The following is a 20,314-nucleotide window of genomic DNA, read 5'->3' as shown; positions in this document are numbered from 1 at the left end:
GCGGGGCTCCCTCAGCTCACGGGAGCCCTGAACACTGCCGCGCGCTCCATGCCCCAGGCAAAGTTGGCCGCACGCATGCTCAGTGCGTAAGAACTGCCTGTGTGTTCCTGTGATTACGCACGTCGCGCGCTTTCACTTTCCTTACCCCCAACGGCTTGTTTTTAGTGTGAGCAGCAGATTTCGGACTCCGGGCTGCTCTCTTTCTCCCCGGGTTGAGCGCTGCAGGAATCTGTAACCCGAGCCAGGTCTGTTTGTTGTGTTTATTTATTTAATGGTCTTTTAGGGACGAGCATCGGTGGTTTTGGTACGGTTTGCCCAGGTTCGAGCTCACAGCAGAGGCAGGGCCGTGTTTGCAATGGGAGCTTTACTCAAGCATCATCAGCATCTTTAATCTGTGCAGGCATGACGAGCACCTCTCGGAACCAGAGCGCGTCTCCCAACCGTTCGTGACGTCAGATTTTCTGGAGAGTGGCTCCCTTGAAATCTATAGGGGTTTTAGGTTTGTTTGTCGGGCGACGGTGATTGTAAGGACATTGATATTCCTATTAATGGGTTAAGGCCCATACCACGTTTGAAGAGTTTCCTAACGTCTCGGCCATCTGAAACTGACGAATTATGCAGCTAGGTTTGGGATTTTCCTAAGGTATAGATCTAAAGAGCGTGATTACTCTGCAGGCTGGCCTTGGCTGCTTCACACACACATACCTTTTGGCTCCGAGAGCTTCCCAATGCATAGCCAGGCCTAGTTCGCTTCCTGGCCCTCTGCAGTTTTGTAAACTACCCACTCTGGTACCTTACTAGCACTCAGAGTCTCCCGTGCAGATACACACATTGAGCCCCTCGGTACAATGTCTCCCACTCCTTTGTTGCATATGAGACCCTCCGTGTGCCTGTCCCCGAGATCCCTCAGCAACTCCCCTGCTGCACACCCGTGGTGCACACTGCTGACTGTGTCCGCCCTTCTGTAATGCCTGCCAGGCGCCCCCTGCCGGGGCTCCCAGGAGACACACACCAACTTCCCATGGAGGAACTAAGCATGTTTGGTGGGAGTTCTACACAGCACAGCTCAATGCCTCGTGGCGGAGAGTCAATGCTCAACGGACACTGGAAACCAAAGTTACACTAGTGGGGAAGTCTGGGAAGTTATACTTCCTATGAGTGCGGGGAGCACCGTGTCAGTTCTCCCCCCATGGAGACCTGGGGGGCAGAAACCACGCTGCCCTTGTGCAGTGGAACCGTGCAGCCTGGGTGTGCAGAAAACGCGCTGTCCAGGTGTACAGAACCTGTGTAGGCCCACCATGTGCACAGAAGCCATGTTCTCTGGCTGTAATGACATTGCGTTGTCTCCGTGTAAAGATGCCATGCTGCCCCGGCGTACGACAGGCATTGTCCTGTCCTAGGTGATGTAAACACACATGCTGAAATGCTGTGCTGCTATTCTACCAACCGCTTTAAAACACACTCTCTTCCCCCGGTACAAAGGCAGCATCTTACATGCATTAAATACACCATGCTGCTATTGTAAACATACCATACCCCGACCATTGTAAATATATGCCAAAATGCTTCTGTTTTAACCGTCCAGGCTTAAACAATTATTTGTCCGAATTTCTTTGACCTTAAAGCCTGGAAGGAGTTCAAGTGCCTTTGAAAAGGCAGTCTGGAAATCTGACATAAATATGTCTCGCCTTAGCAGGCCCCTCTTGTGTAAGTGTCAAAAGAGTTCTGCTTTGCTTCCATTGGCCGCTTGTTCTATGTCTCTGATGGAATTGTCAGGTCTCTGAAGACGACGGAGGCTTCACAGGGTTTCGCGCCCAGGCACAACGTTTCATTGGTCTCATTGGTCCCGGGGTCGGGCAGACCACCGGCAGCCGGGGCGCCCCCTCTCTGCCGCCTCAAGCATTGAACGTCCGGCAGGCGAATCGGCACAGAGTGGAACCAAGCTGTAATTTACCCCTGCCTTTATGAGCGCCTCAGTGTTTGCCTAAAACACAATCGGGCCTGCCAAAAGAGCCTGCTACCGTGTGACACGGCCCATTCAACAAATAGATGTCTACCGTCACACACCACCGCGGCGGCATCGCAGCCAGCTTAGGTATTTGTTCGAAAAACAGAAAAATACGGCATACATTAAGGTCCGAAGGAGGGAGGAAGGAAGGGCTGCTTAAAAGAAAGGGTGGGAGTGTTTATACATGCTGGGTGTCTCAAGATATCTTTCCTGAAACAACATGTGTCAGTGGCTCAAACAGGACAACGGGGACAAAAAGTGTGAAATCAAAATATTGCCAAACAGTTTGCACCAATTATGTGGTGTGTGTGGCAAACATTTGAAAGACAACAACACTACTCATAACTTGAAAAAGACAACGCAAGGTTGCACAGAAATGCCCCATTAGGCAAGTGACATTTCAAGGAAAGCAGAAACCTATTAGTTTCACAAAATATTTACCAATATATATTTTTTTAAATCGAAATTTGAAGTGCAGTGTAATAATGAACACGGGCCACTGGTATAAAATTCACAGGAACAACCCAAACAGAAGCTATTGGCATTGAAATGACAATGCCTTTTATTTATGTTTTAAAAACCAACATGTAAATAAAGGACATTGCCATTTACAATACCAATAGCTCAAACTCTCACAACTGCGAGACCTATTGCATTGCAAAAGCTTGTTCCCTTTGTGATGGTTTTGCAGCCTTCCTCTTCCTTCATCTCTCTGATGTGTGTGTTTTCTCTCTCTGGCACTAGGTAAATGTCTGATGTGGGGAACGAAATGTCAGGCCCCAAGAATAAGTGCCGGAGGGCCCCACTGTTGGTCACCGGCTCAAATTAAGCACTGGCGTGTATCACATTTCAGAGTTGACCGGGCTGATCTCTTTTCTGTTATCCCCTTGGCTGCCGGTATGGACATGATTGTACGTAAGGTTGGAGTGTAGAGTGTGTCCCCTTATATTTACCAATACCTCCCTAGGGATTGTTAGAAATGGGCGTCTCGAGTTGGCAAGTGTTTGCACCTTTGTCCAAGAAGGGACCCTTCCTTCTAGTCAGGATAAGGGAGCTACACTCCTAAAATAACCCCTCCTCACACCCTTGGTAGCTTGGCACGAGCAGTCAGGCTTATCTTAGAAGCAGTGTGTAAAGCATTTGCACATAACCAACAGTACTACAGTGTAAGCGCTAAAAAAGGACACCACACCAGTTTAGAAAAATATCCAATATTTTTATATACTTAAGACAAGACCAAAAACGATAAAAATCCACAGTACTTAGAAATCTTCAGTTCTCAAAATAACCTTGAAAAACAGTTACTTGAATTCAATAGCTCCGCCTGGGGCTATCCCGGCGATGTGAACAACAAAATCCAAACAGTTCTGGCTGACCGAAGAGTCGCAGGGCAACTATGGTGTCGGGAAGACTTGCAAAACAGTACCTTTAGAAATGTAGGGTGTCGGCGACCTCTCGTTGAGCTCCGAAAGCATGGCATCCACAAGCGTCGGTTCTGGAAGTCGAAGCAGGAGTCGTCGGGCCCTTGAAGTCACACGCGCTGCTGATCGAACTACTCCCGTTTGAAGTCGGGAGCCCCGGCGTCGGGTGCTGCTGTGCGAAGTGCAGCGGCGTGTGGTTCTCATCGCGGTGCTGGCAGGTCACGGTGCAAGCAGCGGCGGCGTCGTTGCTGAAGAGCTGTCGGCAGCTGACGAACTAGAGTCGATGCCGCCGGGGTCGGTAGACCAAGGCTGCGGTGCGGGATAAGGGTGGTGCATCGTGTAACTTTACAAGCGGTGCCCTCGAACCACAGTGAAAGCAGGTGGCGTCGATGTCGACACGAAGCGGCGGCGTTGGGGATACCATGTCGATGATGTGCAGCGGTGCGGAGTGCAGTGCCCACAGGTCGCAGTGCAAGCAGTGGCTCGTGGCGGCGTCAGCAGGCGTCATCGGTAAGACCAGGGTTGCGGTGAGTCGGCAGCGGCGTTGTAGATGGCGTCGGGTTGCTTTTCCTTCTGTTGCGGCACAAAACACAAAGTCCCCAATGCAGAGGGCAGAAGAACTTGAAGTCTTTGCTGTTCCTGAGACTTCTTGAACAGGGGGCAAGATCTACCTCAAGCCCTCGGAGAAACTCACAAAAAGAGATTGCAGAAAGTTCGAGTCCAGTCCTTTCACTGCCCAAGACAGAAGCAGGCACTGCAGACCAACACAGCAAAGTGGTAGTTCCTCCTCACAGCTTCTCCAGCTCTTCTTCTTGGCAGTCTTCTTGGTCAGAAGAGTTCAAAAGTTAATTGGTTTGGGCCCCACTTTTGATAGCCCAAAATAATTTGTCCCCTCAGGCAGAGAGTGTCTATGCCCAGCCAGAACAAGTTCTATCCTCTCTGGTACAGTTTCCTGGCAGGAGGTGGAAACAGCATTGTCTGAGGCAGACCAGGCTCAATCAGGTAAAAGAAAATTTGCTCCCCCTACTCTACATGCAGCCCAGGTCTATTCAGCCCTTCCCTGACCCATCTAGACTCTTTGAAGCCACTGCTCCTCACCAGCCCCTGTCCTCCCAAAACCAGGCAGTCAATCCACAAACCCAGCAGAGGCCTACTGGATGGCTGAGAAAGAAAATACCTACTTTCTTCATGTAGTATTTTCAAACACAGAATGTAAAAATCACCTTCACTAAAAGATGCATCTTTAGATCGAGTTTAGGCATACTAAACTTTATTTCTCTACCTTGTTCCCAGGGCTAGTTATGTTTATAAGATGTTATAAACAAACTCCCCATTCTGTCCAATTGGAACAGGCAGCCTTGCAATGGTTAAAAACAAAATACAATGTAATTCACCACCAGGACATGTCACACACCTCAGTACATGTCCTACCTTTAACATACACATACACAAAAGGAAGTAAGGTAAATACAAGTCGCAATTGTTTTATATAAGGTTGAAATAAATGCAACCATGTATCAGGAGCACATTCACTTTGTAAAATCTGCCCTCACCCACAACAAGTTGAGGCATGCTTCATCATAGGGCTGCTGCAGAACGCCTCAGCGCAGACCAACGCTTGAGGCGGAGCAATAGGGAGGGGTTGACAATAAAAACAAATGAAGAAGGAAAAGAAAAGGCTCCTGAATAGGTGCAGACAATTAATGTTAAAACTAACGAAGGGATATCCTCATAACAATGTTATTTCTGGATTCTCTTGTCAAAATTAAAAAAGGGTAAAAATTCCCCCCGGATGGTGGTGGTCTGAGTAAGTTATGCACTCTCCACCCCTCCGTTCTGCATAGAGGTCAACATGTGTCTGCCAGATACCGTCTCTCCACTGGCATTCATCAGGACAAAAGGATCCCTATGCTGTCACATAAACCCCTAGTATTACCACTATACTAAGTGTTACTCCGCCTGTTAGTATGGTGCAGTCCAGTACACTTACTCATGTATGAGACCTGTAAGTGAAGAAAATAAACATACAAATAGACATTAAGATTTCAGGCAAACGAAAGAGGGAGCTTTGGGTCAAATGTAAATACAAAACAAGCTATCCATAATAGTTATCACACCAATATAACATAATGGTTGGCTGTGTGACACTATTCTTTAGGTCGACGATGTTTCGATCCCTCTAGGGGAATAGTGAGATCATCATCAAGACGGTTTGAAGTACATGCCTGAATATTAGAAAGCTGCCTTGGAAGAAAAGATTTCTGAAGGTCCAATTACAATTGAGTTGATAGACGAAGTAACCCAGCAGAAGCGAGTCCTGGCTCTGCGCAAGCCTCAGGATGTGGTATGTGTACGTAGAAGGTTCCACACTGTCGAGTCCCGCGAGAATATTCTTCCAATAATGCAGGATACTTTGGTACGAGGAGCGATGCCTCAAGAACCGGCATCGATGGCCGTGTGAGGGTTTCTATGGGCGCGATCGGGTGTGGGTGTTGGGGTATGGAGTGGGTGGCCGGAGGGTGTCTGCTCCTATGTTTCTTCCTCTTTCAGAACTTATGTGTGTGTGATGCACCATGACAACAGCAGCCAGTATGTGCACACTCATTGCAGAGGTACTTTTGCCATGAAAAATTCAAATTGATACCGATAAATCAATCTAAAGGGTTAGGAACCTGCCTCAACCTTCGAGGACTGGTATTCAGCATCTTGCTCATTCGTGTATCACATCACATCAAATTGAGAAAAAAAACTGAAATATGAGGAAGCTGTCAAGAGACAAGACCCAAGCCATGCATTTTCTATGTGATTGTACTTCCAAATCGCTTTTCCCCTGTCCCAAAAATATTTGTCCTTCTCACTATTAGAAAGCTCATCCTATTGCTCTTAGGCATGGCCGCTGGAATTATTTGGCAGGGGAAGACAAAATTATATGGCTGTTCGACTAAATTATGCGACAAAAAAAGGCAAATTATGCAGCACACTCTGTGATACTATTAACTATTGATATTTTTACACATGTTAACATTGTCTGGGTAATGGCTTCACCTCATTAGTATGCGCTTAATGCGAATAAGCAACTGAAAAATGACAAGTCAACCTTTGCGAAGGCCCTTCACCTGCTCGGCAATGCATGGTGCTGCATTCTGAGCTAGAACAAAATGGGGTGGTGATGGACGGAGCATCTAAACCAATCAAACACTCAGACCCAGTCAAAAGATCTGGGTTTGATCCATCACCGTTCTTTAGCCCACCCTGCCACCCCAGTTCAGACACTGGGGTGGCAGAGTGGGCTAAAGAACGGTGATGGATCAAACCCAGATCTTTTGACTGGGTCTGAGTGTTTGATTGGTTCAGATGCTCCATAAGTGTGGCAGGGTATGCTCAGACGTGAGTTCCTTGCTCACTTTGCCACTGGATTCAAGCAAGCCGGGCTGAAGACGGCTGTAATGCCAGAAACCAGTCCTCGGAAGCTTGTTTCCGGTCCAGGGAAGGCATGGTTTGGTAGTTCGGGCTGGACTGTTCCCATGAGGCACAGGGTCAGACTGATTTGCATATAGCCATGTCTGATATTGCATACAGAATAACTAGGTTAATACTCCCACTTCTTTTTTTTAGAACTTATGCCCTGACTACAGTAACATGTATTGATACACATTATGCCCGCCACTTATAAATAAATAAATAATTAGTGCATGACAGAAGGCTGCAATAAAGGACTTCATGTATTCAATGTGTACCATGTTTTCCTAGGAGCTCAAATAGGGTTCTTTTAAACACAGGCTTCACAAAGTCGGAGACGATGTGGCAAATGTACTAAACAACAGACAAATGACGGATATGGGAGCCACGCTGTGTCTCAAATGAAAGCCCCCCCGTTCTGACGCAGCTGGAAGATTATTGGCAGAAATTAACCTGTTCCCAGGGCAGCCGCAAGCCGGCTTTATTAATGCTCACTAATGACACACGAGAGCTTCAGACAACAGAAACACTGCTGTCGCTTTCACTGATCTCCCCACACCATTTGATCTAGCTAATCGAGCACACGTAATTGACAGGTTATGCAATCTGGGCCTTTGTTAACCTTCAAGTCGTATTACAGCAGGATTAGATTACACGCTGTTTGAAGCGATCGGGAAGGGTCCCTGATCACCCCGGAAGAGCCGCCCACAGCTTCTGTACACGGCCCTTTGCAGCGCCCCGAGGAACAGCCGCCTCCTCTTTTTCTCATATGATATTTATCAGCCTGTACAGGCAGAAGCATAACAAGCTACTCCCTGCCAGCGTGGTACCTCAGGAAGCCTGACAGCAGAAAGCTTCCGCCACGTCAACGGGGCTGCAGCTGGGACAGGCTGCTAGATGCGAAGACTTACCAGCCCACCATTTGCAGTTATACTGTCCAACCATATGACGCACATGCTGACGTTTTCATACCTGCCAACTTGAAGAACAATCTCACCGTGTGAGGACGGGGCCTCGTGCCAGAACTGCCTACAAGTCACTTTGGAATCCCACCGCGCCCCCAAGACCCTTCTTCCACCCAATACCCCCACCCCCCAAAAAAATGCTAGCTGCAGCCAATGTCGTGGGGTGTTTTCACATCCCTTAACCCCTTCCGTACTCCCTCCCCAGTGCTGCGCACGACCATCAGCAGACGCAGCCCCGCCCACCCTCTAGAACGCCCGCACCGCGGCAGTTAAGGCGTTAATGGACGTCGGCACTTCTAAGCCTCGGAAAATGTGCTGCAATTTACAGTGGTTTTCAGATGGTTTTCCCTGCCACCTGTGATACCTTCCTCACTGGGAGACCGTGTGATGTGAGCCAATATCATGTGTCACACGGTGGCACCGTGAGTTTTGAGTTGGCATGTATGCGTTTTATAGCATATTCTAGTATGTCTCAGTTTCTGCCCAAATATCAAGGAGTTTGTTGCTTCAAATAATCAAATTCAAAACTTGACGAAACACATTGGCAAAAGCATCAAACACACAAGCATCTGTCCATGATTTTAGCTCTGGCTGGACAGTGCAGTTGTCACCAAACGTAATGTGATCAACCTAAACAGGAGCTTTCAGGAACACCACAGCGAGGGGCTTTAGCTCCGCCCACATGCTAGGTGTAGAGTACATGTTATGTTTGAGCAGACATTCTGTGCTTTCACTGACAAAAATTGCTTCCTCTCCACGCAGCTGTGGTTATTTTGTTTATCTAGGTGCATAAAGCCAGCAGCAGTATGGTTGCACGTGCCTAAACTTTCACACACATGACATTGCAATGTTGCTAAAGAATCTTATTTGGCTAGATAATCTACAGTATTTGCTATTCTCTTGCAGAAGCACCGCTGGGAGGGCAGGCATAAGGAATGTATTGCAGTCCCAGCATTCTCCCATTCCATCATTAACTTTAGACTTCAGCCTGCAATTCTGTGTTTCATAGTATGGGATGTCCAGGTACACTAATTGTCATGGATTTTTAGGTCTGCCTTAACATTGTAACTGTCGCCTGACCTTATGTGATCAACAAAAAAGAGCTTTCAAAGTACTACTGAGAGGGGGGCTTAGGCTCCACCTACATGATGGTCCCACTGAGTAAATCATTTGATTGGACCAGATCTGTGTGCTTCCACTAAAAATACTGTTTGAATTGCACATTTTTGGCTGTGGCAAAGCATATAATCAATACAGCAGGGCTGAGTTTGTTATGGCAGCAAGCAAATGATCATGACTATAGGCCATATCTGTTTATTATGAAATGTTAAGATAACAGTTTGACTTATTTACTGTGAAAAGCATATGTTAAAGTCAATAGGCATTTAAGTGTGGATTATTATTCTATCCAGCCAGCAAGAGAGCCATCTGGTTCACCGACCAGCTGCAGACCTCCAACCGTGCATGCCGGAAACTGGAGAAGATATGGCTCCCCGAACGCACTCCGGACAACCACACAGCCCACAAGGACGCCACCCGCAGACATCACCACCTCATCCTCCTTCAAAGACCGCCTGGATAACAACGCACACAACAGCAAAGAGCTCTTCAGCACCGTAAAGGAACTTTCCAACCCCAGCGCCAACGACGACATACCGCCCTCAGAAGAACTGTGCAACTCCCTAGCCATCCTCTTCCACCGCAAGATAGGTGACATCCATGACAGCTTCCACACCATGACCGCCCGACTACGCCGGACCCCACCTCCACTGTGAACACCACCAGCACCAACCGCCTGACCTTCTGGTCCAACGTCAACGAAGACGAGACACGCAAGGTCATGAACTCCATCCACTCAGGATCTCCGTCAGACCCGTGCCCACACCACGTATTCAACAAAGCAGACGAAGCCATTGCACCCCAACTACGGAAGGTCATCAACATCTCCTTCGAAACAGCGACATTCCCGGAAAGCTGGAAACACGCCGAAATCAACGCCCTCCTCAAGAAGCCCAAGGCGGACCCCAAGGACCTCAAGAACCTCCGGCCCATCTCCCTGCTCCTGTTCCCGGCGAAGGTCATCGAGAAAATCATCAACATGCAACTGGCCCGCCACCTGGAAGACAACAACATCTTGGACCCGTCTCAGTCCGGGTTCAGACGAAACCACAGCACCAAGACAGCCCTCATCGCCCCCACAGACGACATCAGGCGCCAACTAGACAATGGCGAAACATTAGCCCTCATCCTCCTGGATCTGTCAGCCGCCTTCGACATGGTCTGCCATCGCACTCTAAACACACGCCTCCTAGAAGCCGGAATCCAAGATAAGGCCCTTGACGGGATGATGTCCTTCCTCTCCGGCAGAACCCAGAGCGTCCACCTCCCGCCCTTCCGATCCGAAGCCACCAACATCATCTGTGGCGTCCCCCAGGGCTCATCCCTCAGCCCGACGCTGTTCAACGTCTACATGGCCCCCCTCGCACAAGTGGCCCGCCAACACAACCTCAACATCATCTCCTACACCGACGACACCCAGCTCATCCTCTCCCTCACCAAGCACCCACACACCGTCAAAACCAACCTCCACGAGGGAATGAAGGCCGTCGCTGACTGGATGAGCAACAGCCGTCTGAAGCTAAACTCGGACAAGACGGAGGTACTCATCCTCGGACCCACCCCCTCAGCCTGGGACGACTCCTGGTGGCCGACCACACTGGGAACAGCACCAACACCCACCGACCATGCACGCAACCCCTCTCCATGTCTAAACAGGTCAACGCGTCTCCTCCTCCTGCTACAACACCCTCCGCATGCTCCGCAGGATCTACAAATGGATCCCAACCGAAACAAGAAGAACGGTGACACAGGCCCTCATCAGCAGCAGACTGGACTATGGCAACGCACTCTACGCAGGAATCCCAGCCAAACACCTACGACAACTACAACGCATCCAAAACGCCTCAGCCCGACTGATCGTCAACGTCCCCCGCTGCAGCCACATCACCCCCCACCTGAGAGTCCTACACTGGCTCCCCGTCAACAGGAGGATCACCTTCAAGCTCCTCACCCACGCACACAAAGCACTCCACAACGCCGGACCAGCCTACCTGAACAGCAGATTCAGCTTCTACACCCCACCCGCCAGCTCCGCTCGCCTTCGCCGCTGTCCCCCGCATCCAACGAACAACCTCCGGCGGCAGATCCTTCTTCTATCTCGCCGCCAAGACCTGGAACACCCTCCCTACCCACCAACGGCAGACCCAAGACCTACTCGCCTTCAGAAGACTCCTCAAGACCTGGCTCTTCGAGCTGTAGCGGCACCGCCTCCCCTCAGCGCCTTGAGACCCTCACGGGTAAGTAGTGCGCTTTACAAGTACTCTGATTGATTGATTGATTGATTGATATATTATAGGTTTCAGATAGGTAATTTGTTATAAACTCACAGGTTAACTCAGTAGGCAAGGGATTTGGTGTTGGTTAACCTCTCTGACAAACCATGGGCATAGAAAAGTTGTGAGAATCCTTCGAAAGCCTATTTGGAGAGTTACAACTTTACTTTGCCATGTGTAATTTTCAATATATTTGCCGTTTTATAAATGTATGCCTGATGGTTGCTTTGTCAGAAAGCTTACACATAGTTCAGTAATGCTGATTTGTTTATGGCAATAGCTATAGGTTTGAATGGTGTGCAGGAAAATGTTATACCGTAAGCCAAAGGGCCGCCTGTTTCTTGTGAAAAGTTATTTATTACAAAGGCAGGAAGCATGGCTTATTGATTATGAAACACACATGGTAAAGGGAATTGATCTTTAATCGTGGATTGTTATCACATTATGTTACAGGCTGTAGAAAGGTACTTGGTTTCAAGCAAGGCCACTGGAGCTATTTGATTCTGCGGCCACTGCGTTTTCCGCATATTTATTGATTTGCCACATAAACCATCACCTCCTGCATAATCTGAAAATGTTAACAAAAAAAATGTTTCTACTTCAAATACATCAAGATTTACTGAAAACGCAGCAACATTTGTTCCCGCGCAGGGAAAAGGCATGTGGCAAAAGTGGACTAGAAATCTTTCAGGTGATTATTGCTGCATTTGTCGTTATTCGAGCGCTAATGAGATGAAATATATGCCCAGACAAAACTACGAGTAAAAATGGCAAAATTATGAAGTAGATCTATCACGAAATGTGCCACAGTATGCCACATAACTTTACTTTTCTTGCTACATGATTTAATCAATCCTGCTAGTCCTCCCCTGTTGTATAATTCCAGTGGCTCTGGTTACAAGTAGTCCCATTGAATAAAATAATAGGTAAGGATTTTGGTGCTGTTTACCCCCTCTGACAAAACCCTGGGAGAAGAAAACTGTGATGATTCGTGTTAGGCCCTGTTGAGAAGGGTTGCATATTGTTTTGCCAACTGTAATTTTGAACATATTTGCAACTTTATAAATGTATGCCTGATGGTTGCCACCTCATGTACACTTCACTAGGCCTGTGTTGAATATAGTGTCAAGCCACTGATAAAGGCCTTATCGTTTCACTGGATAACGCTATGTCAGACTTCTTAGGTGTGATCTGTTTATAATTAACAATTATGACAAACCAAGTAGGCTTAATTCTTATTGAGGAAAGCATGTGTTAAAGCAATAGACTTTTTTTTCCAGAACAAAATAAAGCAATAGACTTTTAAAGGTGGATTGTTATTACACTGAGCTAAAGCCTGTAGACAGGAATATGTTTACATGGAATCTCGCAGATTAATGCAGTAGACAACGTGTTTTGCTGTTGGTGATCCACCGAACAAACTATTGGACAGAGGATTTGCACTATGGCAATCATTATTAGGCTTTATTTGTATGGTTTCATACTGTTTAGCAGTTGTGTATCTGAAATTTTATTATGGTTAACCTGATGGCTAGCTTGTGGGAAGGCCCATGACCAACACAGTAGGTGTACGTTGGTTATGGTGACAAGCCAATAATAACGGTTATAAGCCTGATTGTTTAGCCCAACAGATTGATTGCGAAAAGTAAATGTTAAATTCAATAGGTATTTAAAGGTAGATTGTTACTACTCTGTATTAAAGCCTACACAGATTTTTTGTTACATGAAATGTCACAGATTAACTTTGTAGGGAAGGATTTTTATGTTGGTACCACCTCTGACAATCCCTAGGAGGAGGTTTGCACAGTAATATTTCTTGCTAGAATCTCTTCTTAGCTGTCTGTCAGGATCTTGTAATAAAAATGACTAACACATACAACTATATAAATATATATATCCATAGAAGACATTTTGGTCAGCTGGTGGAAAGAAACCTCGTAATATGCTTGGTAGTGCAGCAGCAGCACCGCCAAGCATACTGCTGCCTCAAGACCGCCGCTACGCCGCCAGGGATCTCTGATCCCATCACCAACATGCAATAGGGTGGTTGAACCGCCGATGAGGCGGTGTCCGATTAGGCCTTTAATCTTCCTGTGCATACCATAAATTTATGTGTCCTTAACCGGTGCAGATAAAAAAGCGTCTGTGCTGAGCACCGGAAATCACCGGCTCAAATTAATAACTGCTATAACCTTCGAACCAAAAATTCAGTCTGTGTTCAAAGGGTCCCCCTATTAAGCAAAGCATCACATCTGAATAATATTCCACTAGAATCTGAATGTGAAATACCGATACGAAAACAATAAATCCATACTCTTAAAATATTAGAGATGTTTAAAGTTTGCAGCTCAAAAAAATTACCCCCCAGGAAATATGGACAGTTGAGAATTATAACCTAAGCAAAATTAGTAATTAGAATGAAAATAAAAAAGATGGGGTTGTAGCCTGGCAACTAACATGGTGAACATATTTCTAGGTGCTCCCAGCGTAAGTCTAACCTTCGGGCTGATTGGTCCTTGGTGAGTAACCATTACTGCTTGAGGCAGCATGAAGAGATGCAGTGTACAATGCAGAGGAATACGATGGCTTTCTTTTTGGAGGTGAAACAAATTAGAGGAAAGACTTTGGATTTGACTGACCATATGGAGACAGCTAAGTGGCAGTCATCAAAAGGCTCATGTACACTTTCAGTCCCTTCCACCAACTGGTGGCCAAGTCCGCATCAAAATGGTATTTTTTCTGTGGTTTCATTCTCTCCAACAGTGAGAGAACCACTCTGCCAACCAATGTCATTCAGTGCAGCAAACAGGACTCTGCCAATCATACCCAAGGCAGTAGTTGGAGAGGCTCTTTGTCTTTAGGACCCCTTCTTATATTCCAGACTACAAGAAATGTGAAAATAGTGAAAATAATTACTGCCAATTTAACGTTTTTCAGCTTGGAATTGGGGCGGAACATATGACTGCATTGGTCCCCATTCCACAGAGTGGAACTCATAATAGGGTGGTAAAACCATACACTGTAGTATTGTTTTTTATTGTGATACTCCCAAAGAGGCCTTAAACTCTTCACCCAACAGGACCCATCAGATGTTAATCTTAGGACATAACATTCTGAGCCCTTTAGGAGTTTAGAGGGGCTTGTTTCTTCTCCAATTTATTTTCTTTCAATACTGTGGTATTGCTGTCTTGCCACCATACTATGGTATTGCTGTGTTGTCACCTAGTAAAAGTCTTCAATCCAAAAATGATTACTTTCATAAGCGCTTCTTTCTATCATTCAGGACACACTCACTTAAAGGTGTAAAGATCCGAGAGAACGTTTGATGGTACAGCTCTGTTCAGCACTGTGTGTGGTAAGAATATTGGGTAATAGTCGCAATCGGTTCAATGTATGATGAACACTTCGGTGCATAGAAAATGGACACTTTGTTTAAAATGTTCATTTAACACAAGTGAAAGCCTCTCTGCTGCTTGAGACTATAGGTTTAACTGGTGGGCTTGCCACTGGAACAAAGCTCCTGGATGTGCTGGGATTGCTGCCCGAGTAAACAAAAAACTCGCATTCACAATGCTGTTAGCTCAACACTTCCCAAGCACTAAACTCGCAATTATTTCCCATTTGACTATAAAACCTGCTGACCACACAGATGTAGCAAGCAGCTGATTAAGCACAAAGGAAGTTACGTCTGGCACCAATTCCCAACAGTACAATTCTATCAAACATATCAATTACAGAAAAATAAAACACAATTTAACCCCCTTCAGCAGTGTTTGTGTTTAGCTGCTGAACACTGTTATTCTAAATTACTTGAGATTGTGCAGATTACACATTTGTGACAGAAGGCGAATGGAATTTTAAGTAGGAAACAGAAAAGAGAAGCAGAAAAAACAGAAGAGCCTGTGAAAAGGCGGTAAGCGAAGAAGTTGGTGGAGCAAAAGACCCGGGTAATCCTATGTCTGCTTTTACTAATCTCCAATAAGAAAGTAGTAATCCATCCATAGGACTTTCATTAGCATATTGCAACTCAAGTTTAGAAAACATACTCTCAGATTTCTCATGTCGGCTTGCATAGTAACAGCTACGGCTTAAACTTGAAAGATAACTCTCGATTTTTGTAGAGTAACCATGTGGTGCCAATAGAAATTGTAATTAGACTGCAGTAATCAGAGTAAATTCGCTATTTAGGAAATTCTGAGTTGGTCTTTTGAATCAACAATTGCACAAATATGCCAATTTACGTAATTATGAGTAATTTGCCACAAAAATCCTAGCGTGGCAGCACAGGAACAGCAAACTTAGAGAGCTTGACCAGCTGCCTTTGTTCACGTTCTGTTGCATTTAGTGATATTTTCCTAGAGCAAAAGGCATCCTCTGGTCCATTTTTGACAGGATGTCCATATAGCTGATTGCTGGGTTACGCTCTTCCTGTAATTCTGCGTATTCTTGTGTAATGTGTGCAGCAGACAATTTACTTCAGTAAGTTAGAGGTATATAGGCTTACATTTACAAAGTTCAACTTTCTACAGTGCACTTAGATGATAAGTCTGACATAACATCAACCCATACTTGTATGAAGAACATGGAGTCACTTTACTGACTCTGTTGTGGGATTAACCGAAAATTGCTCTATTCAGGGAGTAAGCAGCCAAAGGATATCCACCAAAATACTGGGCTCCCTCCAGCGGCGGTCGCCTTAAATAAAGAGTGGGTAGCGGGTGGGGTCACACGGGAAGTGTCGTACGGAGGGGCGATCCAATAATTTCTTTTAAAACGTACCTTTTGCCGCCGCTGCCTCCAGCATCGCGTTCCCCACCTCTCCTCTTCCTGGGTCTCTGCAGCCCCTGCGACCCAGACTCCCATCCAATCCCTGTGCTGCAGTGCAGTGCTGGGATTGGTCTGAGAAGGCAGGAACGACGTCCTGCTTAGACCTGGAAGTCTGTGGGGGTTCTCCAGCCCGGCTGCTCAATGCAGCTGGGCTGGAGAAAACCTCAGCGTGCATCTGTGTTTTGGTCGGCATGAGGCGGGCGGCCAAATAATGTATGCGCACTTAGGGAGTGGAGTGCTCGTAGCTAGCACTCCTTCTCGCCTTTCCCATGCCTCGGCCCACCCCTCCCAACACCGTTGGCTAAGAGCCGACAAATATATAAAGAAAACAATGCAAGAGCATTGTTTTATTTTACATTTGCTGGCTCTGAGCCAGGCAGTGGGGCGACGCTCTCCACCATTGCGGAGGAGCCGCTACTTGCTCCCTCTCCAACAAACTTCTAAAAGACGACTGCTTGGCATCCCCTAAATGAAGAAAATAATCATCTAAGAAAAAGAGCAAGCAAAATACAAAGCTAGTACTTAAAGTAATACAAAAACTAAAATAAGACACTTTAAACCAGATTTGTCACTGAAGAGAAGGGAACTATTTTTAGGCAATTAGCTACCAACACGAGTTTTCCTTCCAAAAATGAACGTGCCTTTTCTTTAAATTACTTCATCTGCTCTACAAAGTGCTGCATTATAGAGGATGAACTGAGAAGTGAAAAAAAGTTAAACTGACTTTCTGCAATAGAATGTACAATTGACCAACTTGCACAACGCCTCATGGCTGTTTTATGTACTATGTAGGTTAGAACATTACTTCTAAAGTCAAGCTTACCGAGTGCCATCTGCTTTCCAGCTTACTTTATATGGTTTCTTCTCTAAAAAAATGAGATTCTGCTTGTCCATGGAAACAGGCTGTGCTCCAGGGAATCCAGATCTGAAAGAAACATTTTTTTATTACTATTAGATGGTAGGTAGACACGCACAACAAGGCACTTCTTAAATCAATCTTGAATGAGTCCCGTTTTCCACATAGAGAAGTGGCTGAGCAGCAGCTTCAGCTGCGGGGGTGTTCATATGCATCTGAGATGAAAACTATCATCACATAATGTCCCACCGAAACAATTTCTTGTTTAAGACTTCTCCAGATGCTTACATGCTACATTTACAAAGCACCATGGGGAGGGTGGGTCGGGGGGAATAATAACTTGTTTGCGATGTATACAGGAACACAAGCAGCCAGAGAACAGTCAGAAAAGCCACAGGGCAGAATGCTGATGTCCTGCTGCTTACAGAGCATAACGTGATGAGATTCAGTCCTTTAATCACCTGAATGCTCAAGCCACACTAAACCCCTAAACAACATTTCCGGGAAAGAACAGGGTGAATAAAATCACAGTAGCCACATCAAAACAGCATTTCATACTGAAAAAGAACAAGTTACTTACCTTTGGAAACACTCTTTCTGGCAGAGACTATATAGCCGCAGATTACTTACCTTTTGTAATGTTCTACAAGGAACAGCTGTGAAGCGACTTAAATGCGGTGCACATTAGAAAAGTGAGAACCAAGTTAAGGTCCCACTGTGGCATAACAAAAGGAGAGGGAGGGAACAAGTGTTGTAAACCTTTCAAAAAGCACATAACAACTGAAGGCTTAAACAAAAAAGCTGATTCGGAAACCACAAAAAAAGCAGAAATAGTGCAAATGTATCCTTTAACCGTGCCCAGAGGAAGGCCGTGCCAGTTCTAACTGCTGCATACAGCACTAAGCCACAAATTTGTCCCAACAACAGGCATATCCAGTCTTTTTTGAGGGCTGCCAAGCAGCTAAGGCGTTCAGCTGTCGCCGGTCAATCTCCAAGCACGAAGGTGCAGATTGTGAAAGCCCAGGTGTAACTACCACCTGTGATCCGCTAGACGCCAAAGGCTGAGCTCGTCCACCTAACTATGCAATTATCCTACCACTTGGTTCACAGCCAGGAAAATCCCTTCGTGGTCCACCCATTTCGAGAGGCACTAAGCCTCCTGGCACAGGGTCCATGGCCCTACGCTGTTTGTTGCAGCACCACATTGCGGTGTTGTTGTCCATGAGCACCTGTAACAGCCTCCCTTTGATGAATGGAAGAAAGGGTTTCAACGCCAAATGGAGGGCCACTCTAGAAGGCTGATAGGGAGCGTGAACTCTGTTGGAGACCTGAGGCCTCTGACCACAGCCTCTTACAGATTGGCACCCCAATCCAGATGTGATGTATCAGTGACCACTGTGATGCCTGCGTAGGGAAGGTAGGAGGTCTGCCCCATACCCATTGCAGACCACTAAGTACCACTGCAGATCTTTTGCAGTCTCCCTCCGAAAACTAAAAATGCTCAGAGGTCTCCTTGATATTGAGCCTACTGAGACTTCAAATTCCCCTACAGAGCCCTCATACATCCACAGGGGACTCAATGCAGAAGGCCATCAGTCCCAGCAGTCTCAGGGGCTGCCTCACTGAACTCCAGGACTGAGGCTGAAAGATCATGTCGTAACCTGAGAGACCGACACGTAACTGAACCGTGTCTAGAATGGCTACAATGAGGGGGAGCATCAGAGGAGCCAGGTGTGACTTCGGCACGGTGGTAGACAACTATAAAAATGATAGGAGGCTCACCACAGTCTGGAGGTGATCGACGACCGCCTGGGGCGAATCGGACTTCAACAGCCAAGGTAGTGGAAGACTGGTTCCCCTGACCTCGGAAGATGTGCTGCCACCAGAGCTGGACTGCCCATACCGGGCATTGGTCGTTTCCTCTGGAGGCTGGAAGGGTGGGATCCAGTTCCACAGTGGCGGGGGCGGTTTTGTATCTGGAGGCCGGATTCGCAGCAGTGCTGCAATATCAGCCCCCAGTAACAAAAGCAGCAACCAAGCATTTCGATCCTCCTGGGGCCAGGCAGTGCTTCCCCAAGGAATGGTCCAAGGAAATTGCCAGAGTTGCTTTGGGTTGCCAGTCCAACCCTTCCTGCCACCACTGCCATCACTTTCATAAACACCCGATGGGCACTTCTGAGACCAACAGAAAGCACAGTAAACTGCAAATGCTCCCAGCATGAACCGCAGGTAGCGCCGATGGGCCCGATATGGAAATAGGCATCCTCAGGTCCACTGCCACCATAAGGTTTCCAGTGTCAAAAGCAGACAAGACCTGGGCCAGTGTGAGGATTTTAAATTTTTCCCTCCGAAGCACGGCATTGACAGGGTGCAGGTCTAAAATAGGACGAAGGCTTCCATCTTTCTTAAGCACTAGAAACAAACAGGAAAAGCAACCACATCCTACTTCCGGCGCTTGCACTTCTAGCTGCAAAATGGAAAGACAATCCTCCATCAGTCGTTGGAGGAATGGTGGAAGGTGCGGCAGTGTGGAAAGGAACGGCAGGGCATAGCCTTTCTGAACAATTTGCAGGATCCAACTGTCAGATATTATGGCCTGTCAACCCAGCAAGAATCATCGGATTCTGCCTCCTACTAAGTGGTTGTGCTTCACTAAAGATATGCTAAAGGTGTTTGGCAGGTGGGACTAAAGGGGGTAGAAGTAGACTGGATGGCCCACTGACCTTGATTGCGGGGGCTGTGGGTACCACAGCCACAACTGCAAAACTGCTAGGCACCACACTGGAGTTGGATTGCCTGACGGTATGGGGTACCTCTGCCTCAATCACAGAAGGAACAGTAGGGCTGATGCAGCTGGCGAGGTGAGGCACCTGGCGAGGTGAAGCTCCTGGCGAGGTGAAGCTCAGAGGGGGTCCCATTGCCCTGCTCACCATGAACTGCTCAAGAGCAGCGTCCATTTTTCCCCAAGTAGGGGAGTGCCATCAAATGGCATATCTATTAGGGATGACAAGATCATAAGGGACAACTGGGAGGGCTTGAACCAATGAGTCCCAAAGGCATGAGAATAGTACCCCAGCAGGCAACTGGCATTCACTGACCTGAGCGCCAAGCTGGTGGATGAAAAGAATATCTTCCCAAACATCTCTACCCGTTACGACTCCCTTTCGTGAGGAGCAGTCGGAAAGGCGGTGAGATTGGCTTTGCTTGCAGGCGCGTGCACCACCAAGCTTTCAGGTGCGGAGTGGTGAGATATAAATGCAGGATCACACCTGGCAGGGTGGTGGCATAGTGCAATCTGACAATTCACCGGGGAGACAGTGAAAGGTTGGGCCATCCCCTCAATAAGCTGTCCAAAAGAGCACCGTCAAATGATAAGAGGGGCGCAG

General features: G+C 46.9%; 1 protein-coding gene across 3 annotated transcripts in view; it reads right to left on the bottom strand.

Annotated features, from left to right (window-relative positions):
• RNGTT (RNA guanylyltransferase and 5'-phosphatase) overlaps window positions 1-20,314 on the bottom strand; it is a 1,800,355-nt gene that overhangs the window by 1,263,262 nt on the left and 516,779 nt on the right. For all 3 annotated transcript variants that reach the window (XM_078648288.1, XM_078648286.1, XM_078648287.1), the window contains one exon: window positions 16,896-16,997. In XM_078648288.1, coding sequence (XP_078504414.1) covers window positions 16,896-16,997 — 102 coding nt within the window. The remainder of the gene's footprint in view (window positions 1-16,895; window positions 16,998-20,314) is intronic.

The sequence above is a fragment of the Lissotriton helveticus genome, chromosome 6, assembly GCF_964261635.1.
Source record: "Lissotriton helveticus chromosome 6, aLisHel1.1, whole genome shotgun sequence".
NCBI classification, from domain to species: Eukaryota; Metazoa; Chordata; class Amphibia; order Caudata; family Salamandridae; genus Lissotriton; species Lissotriton helveticus.
This window is presented reverse-complemented; position numbering and strand designations above follow the sequence as displayed.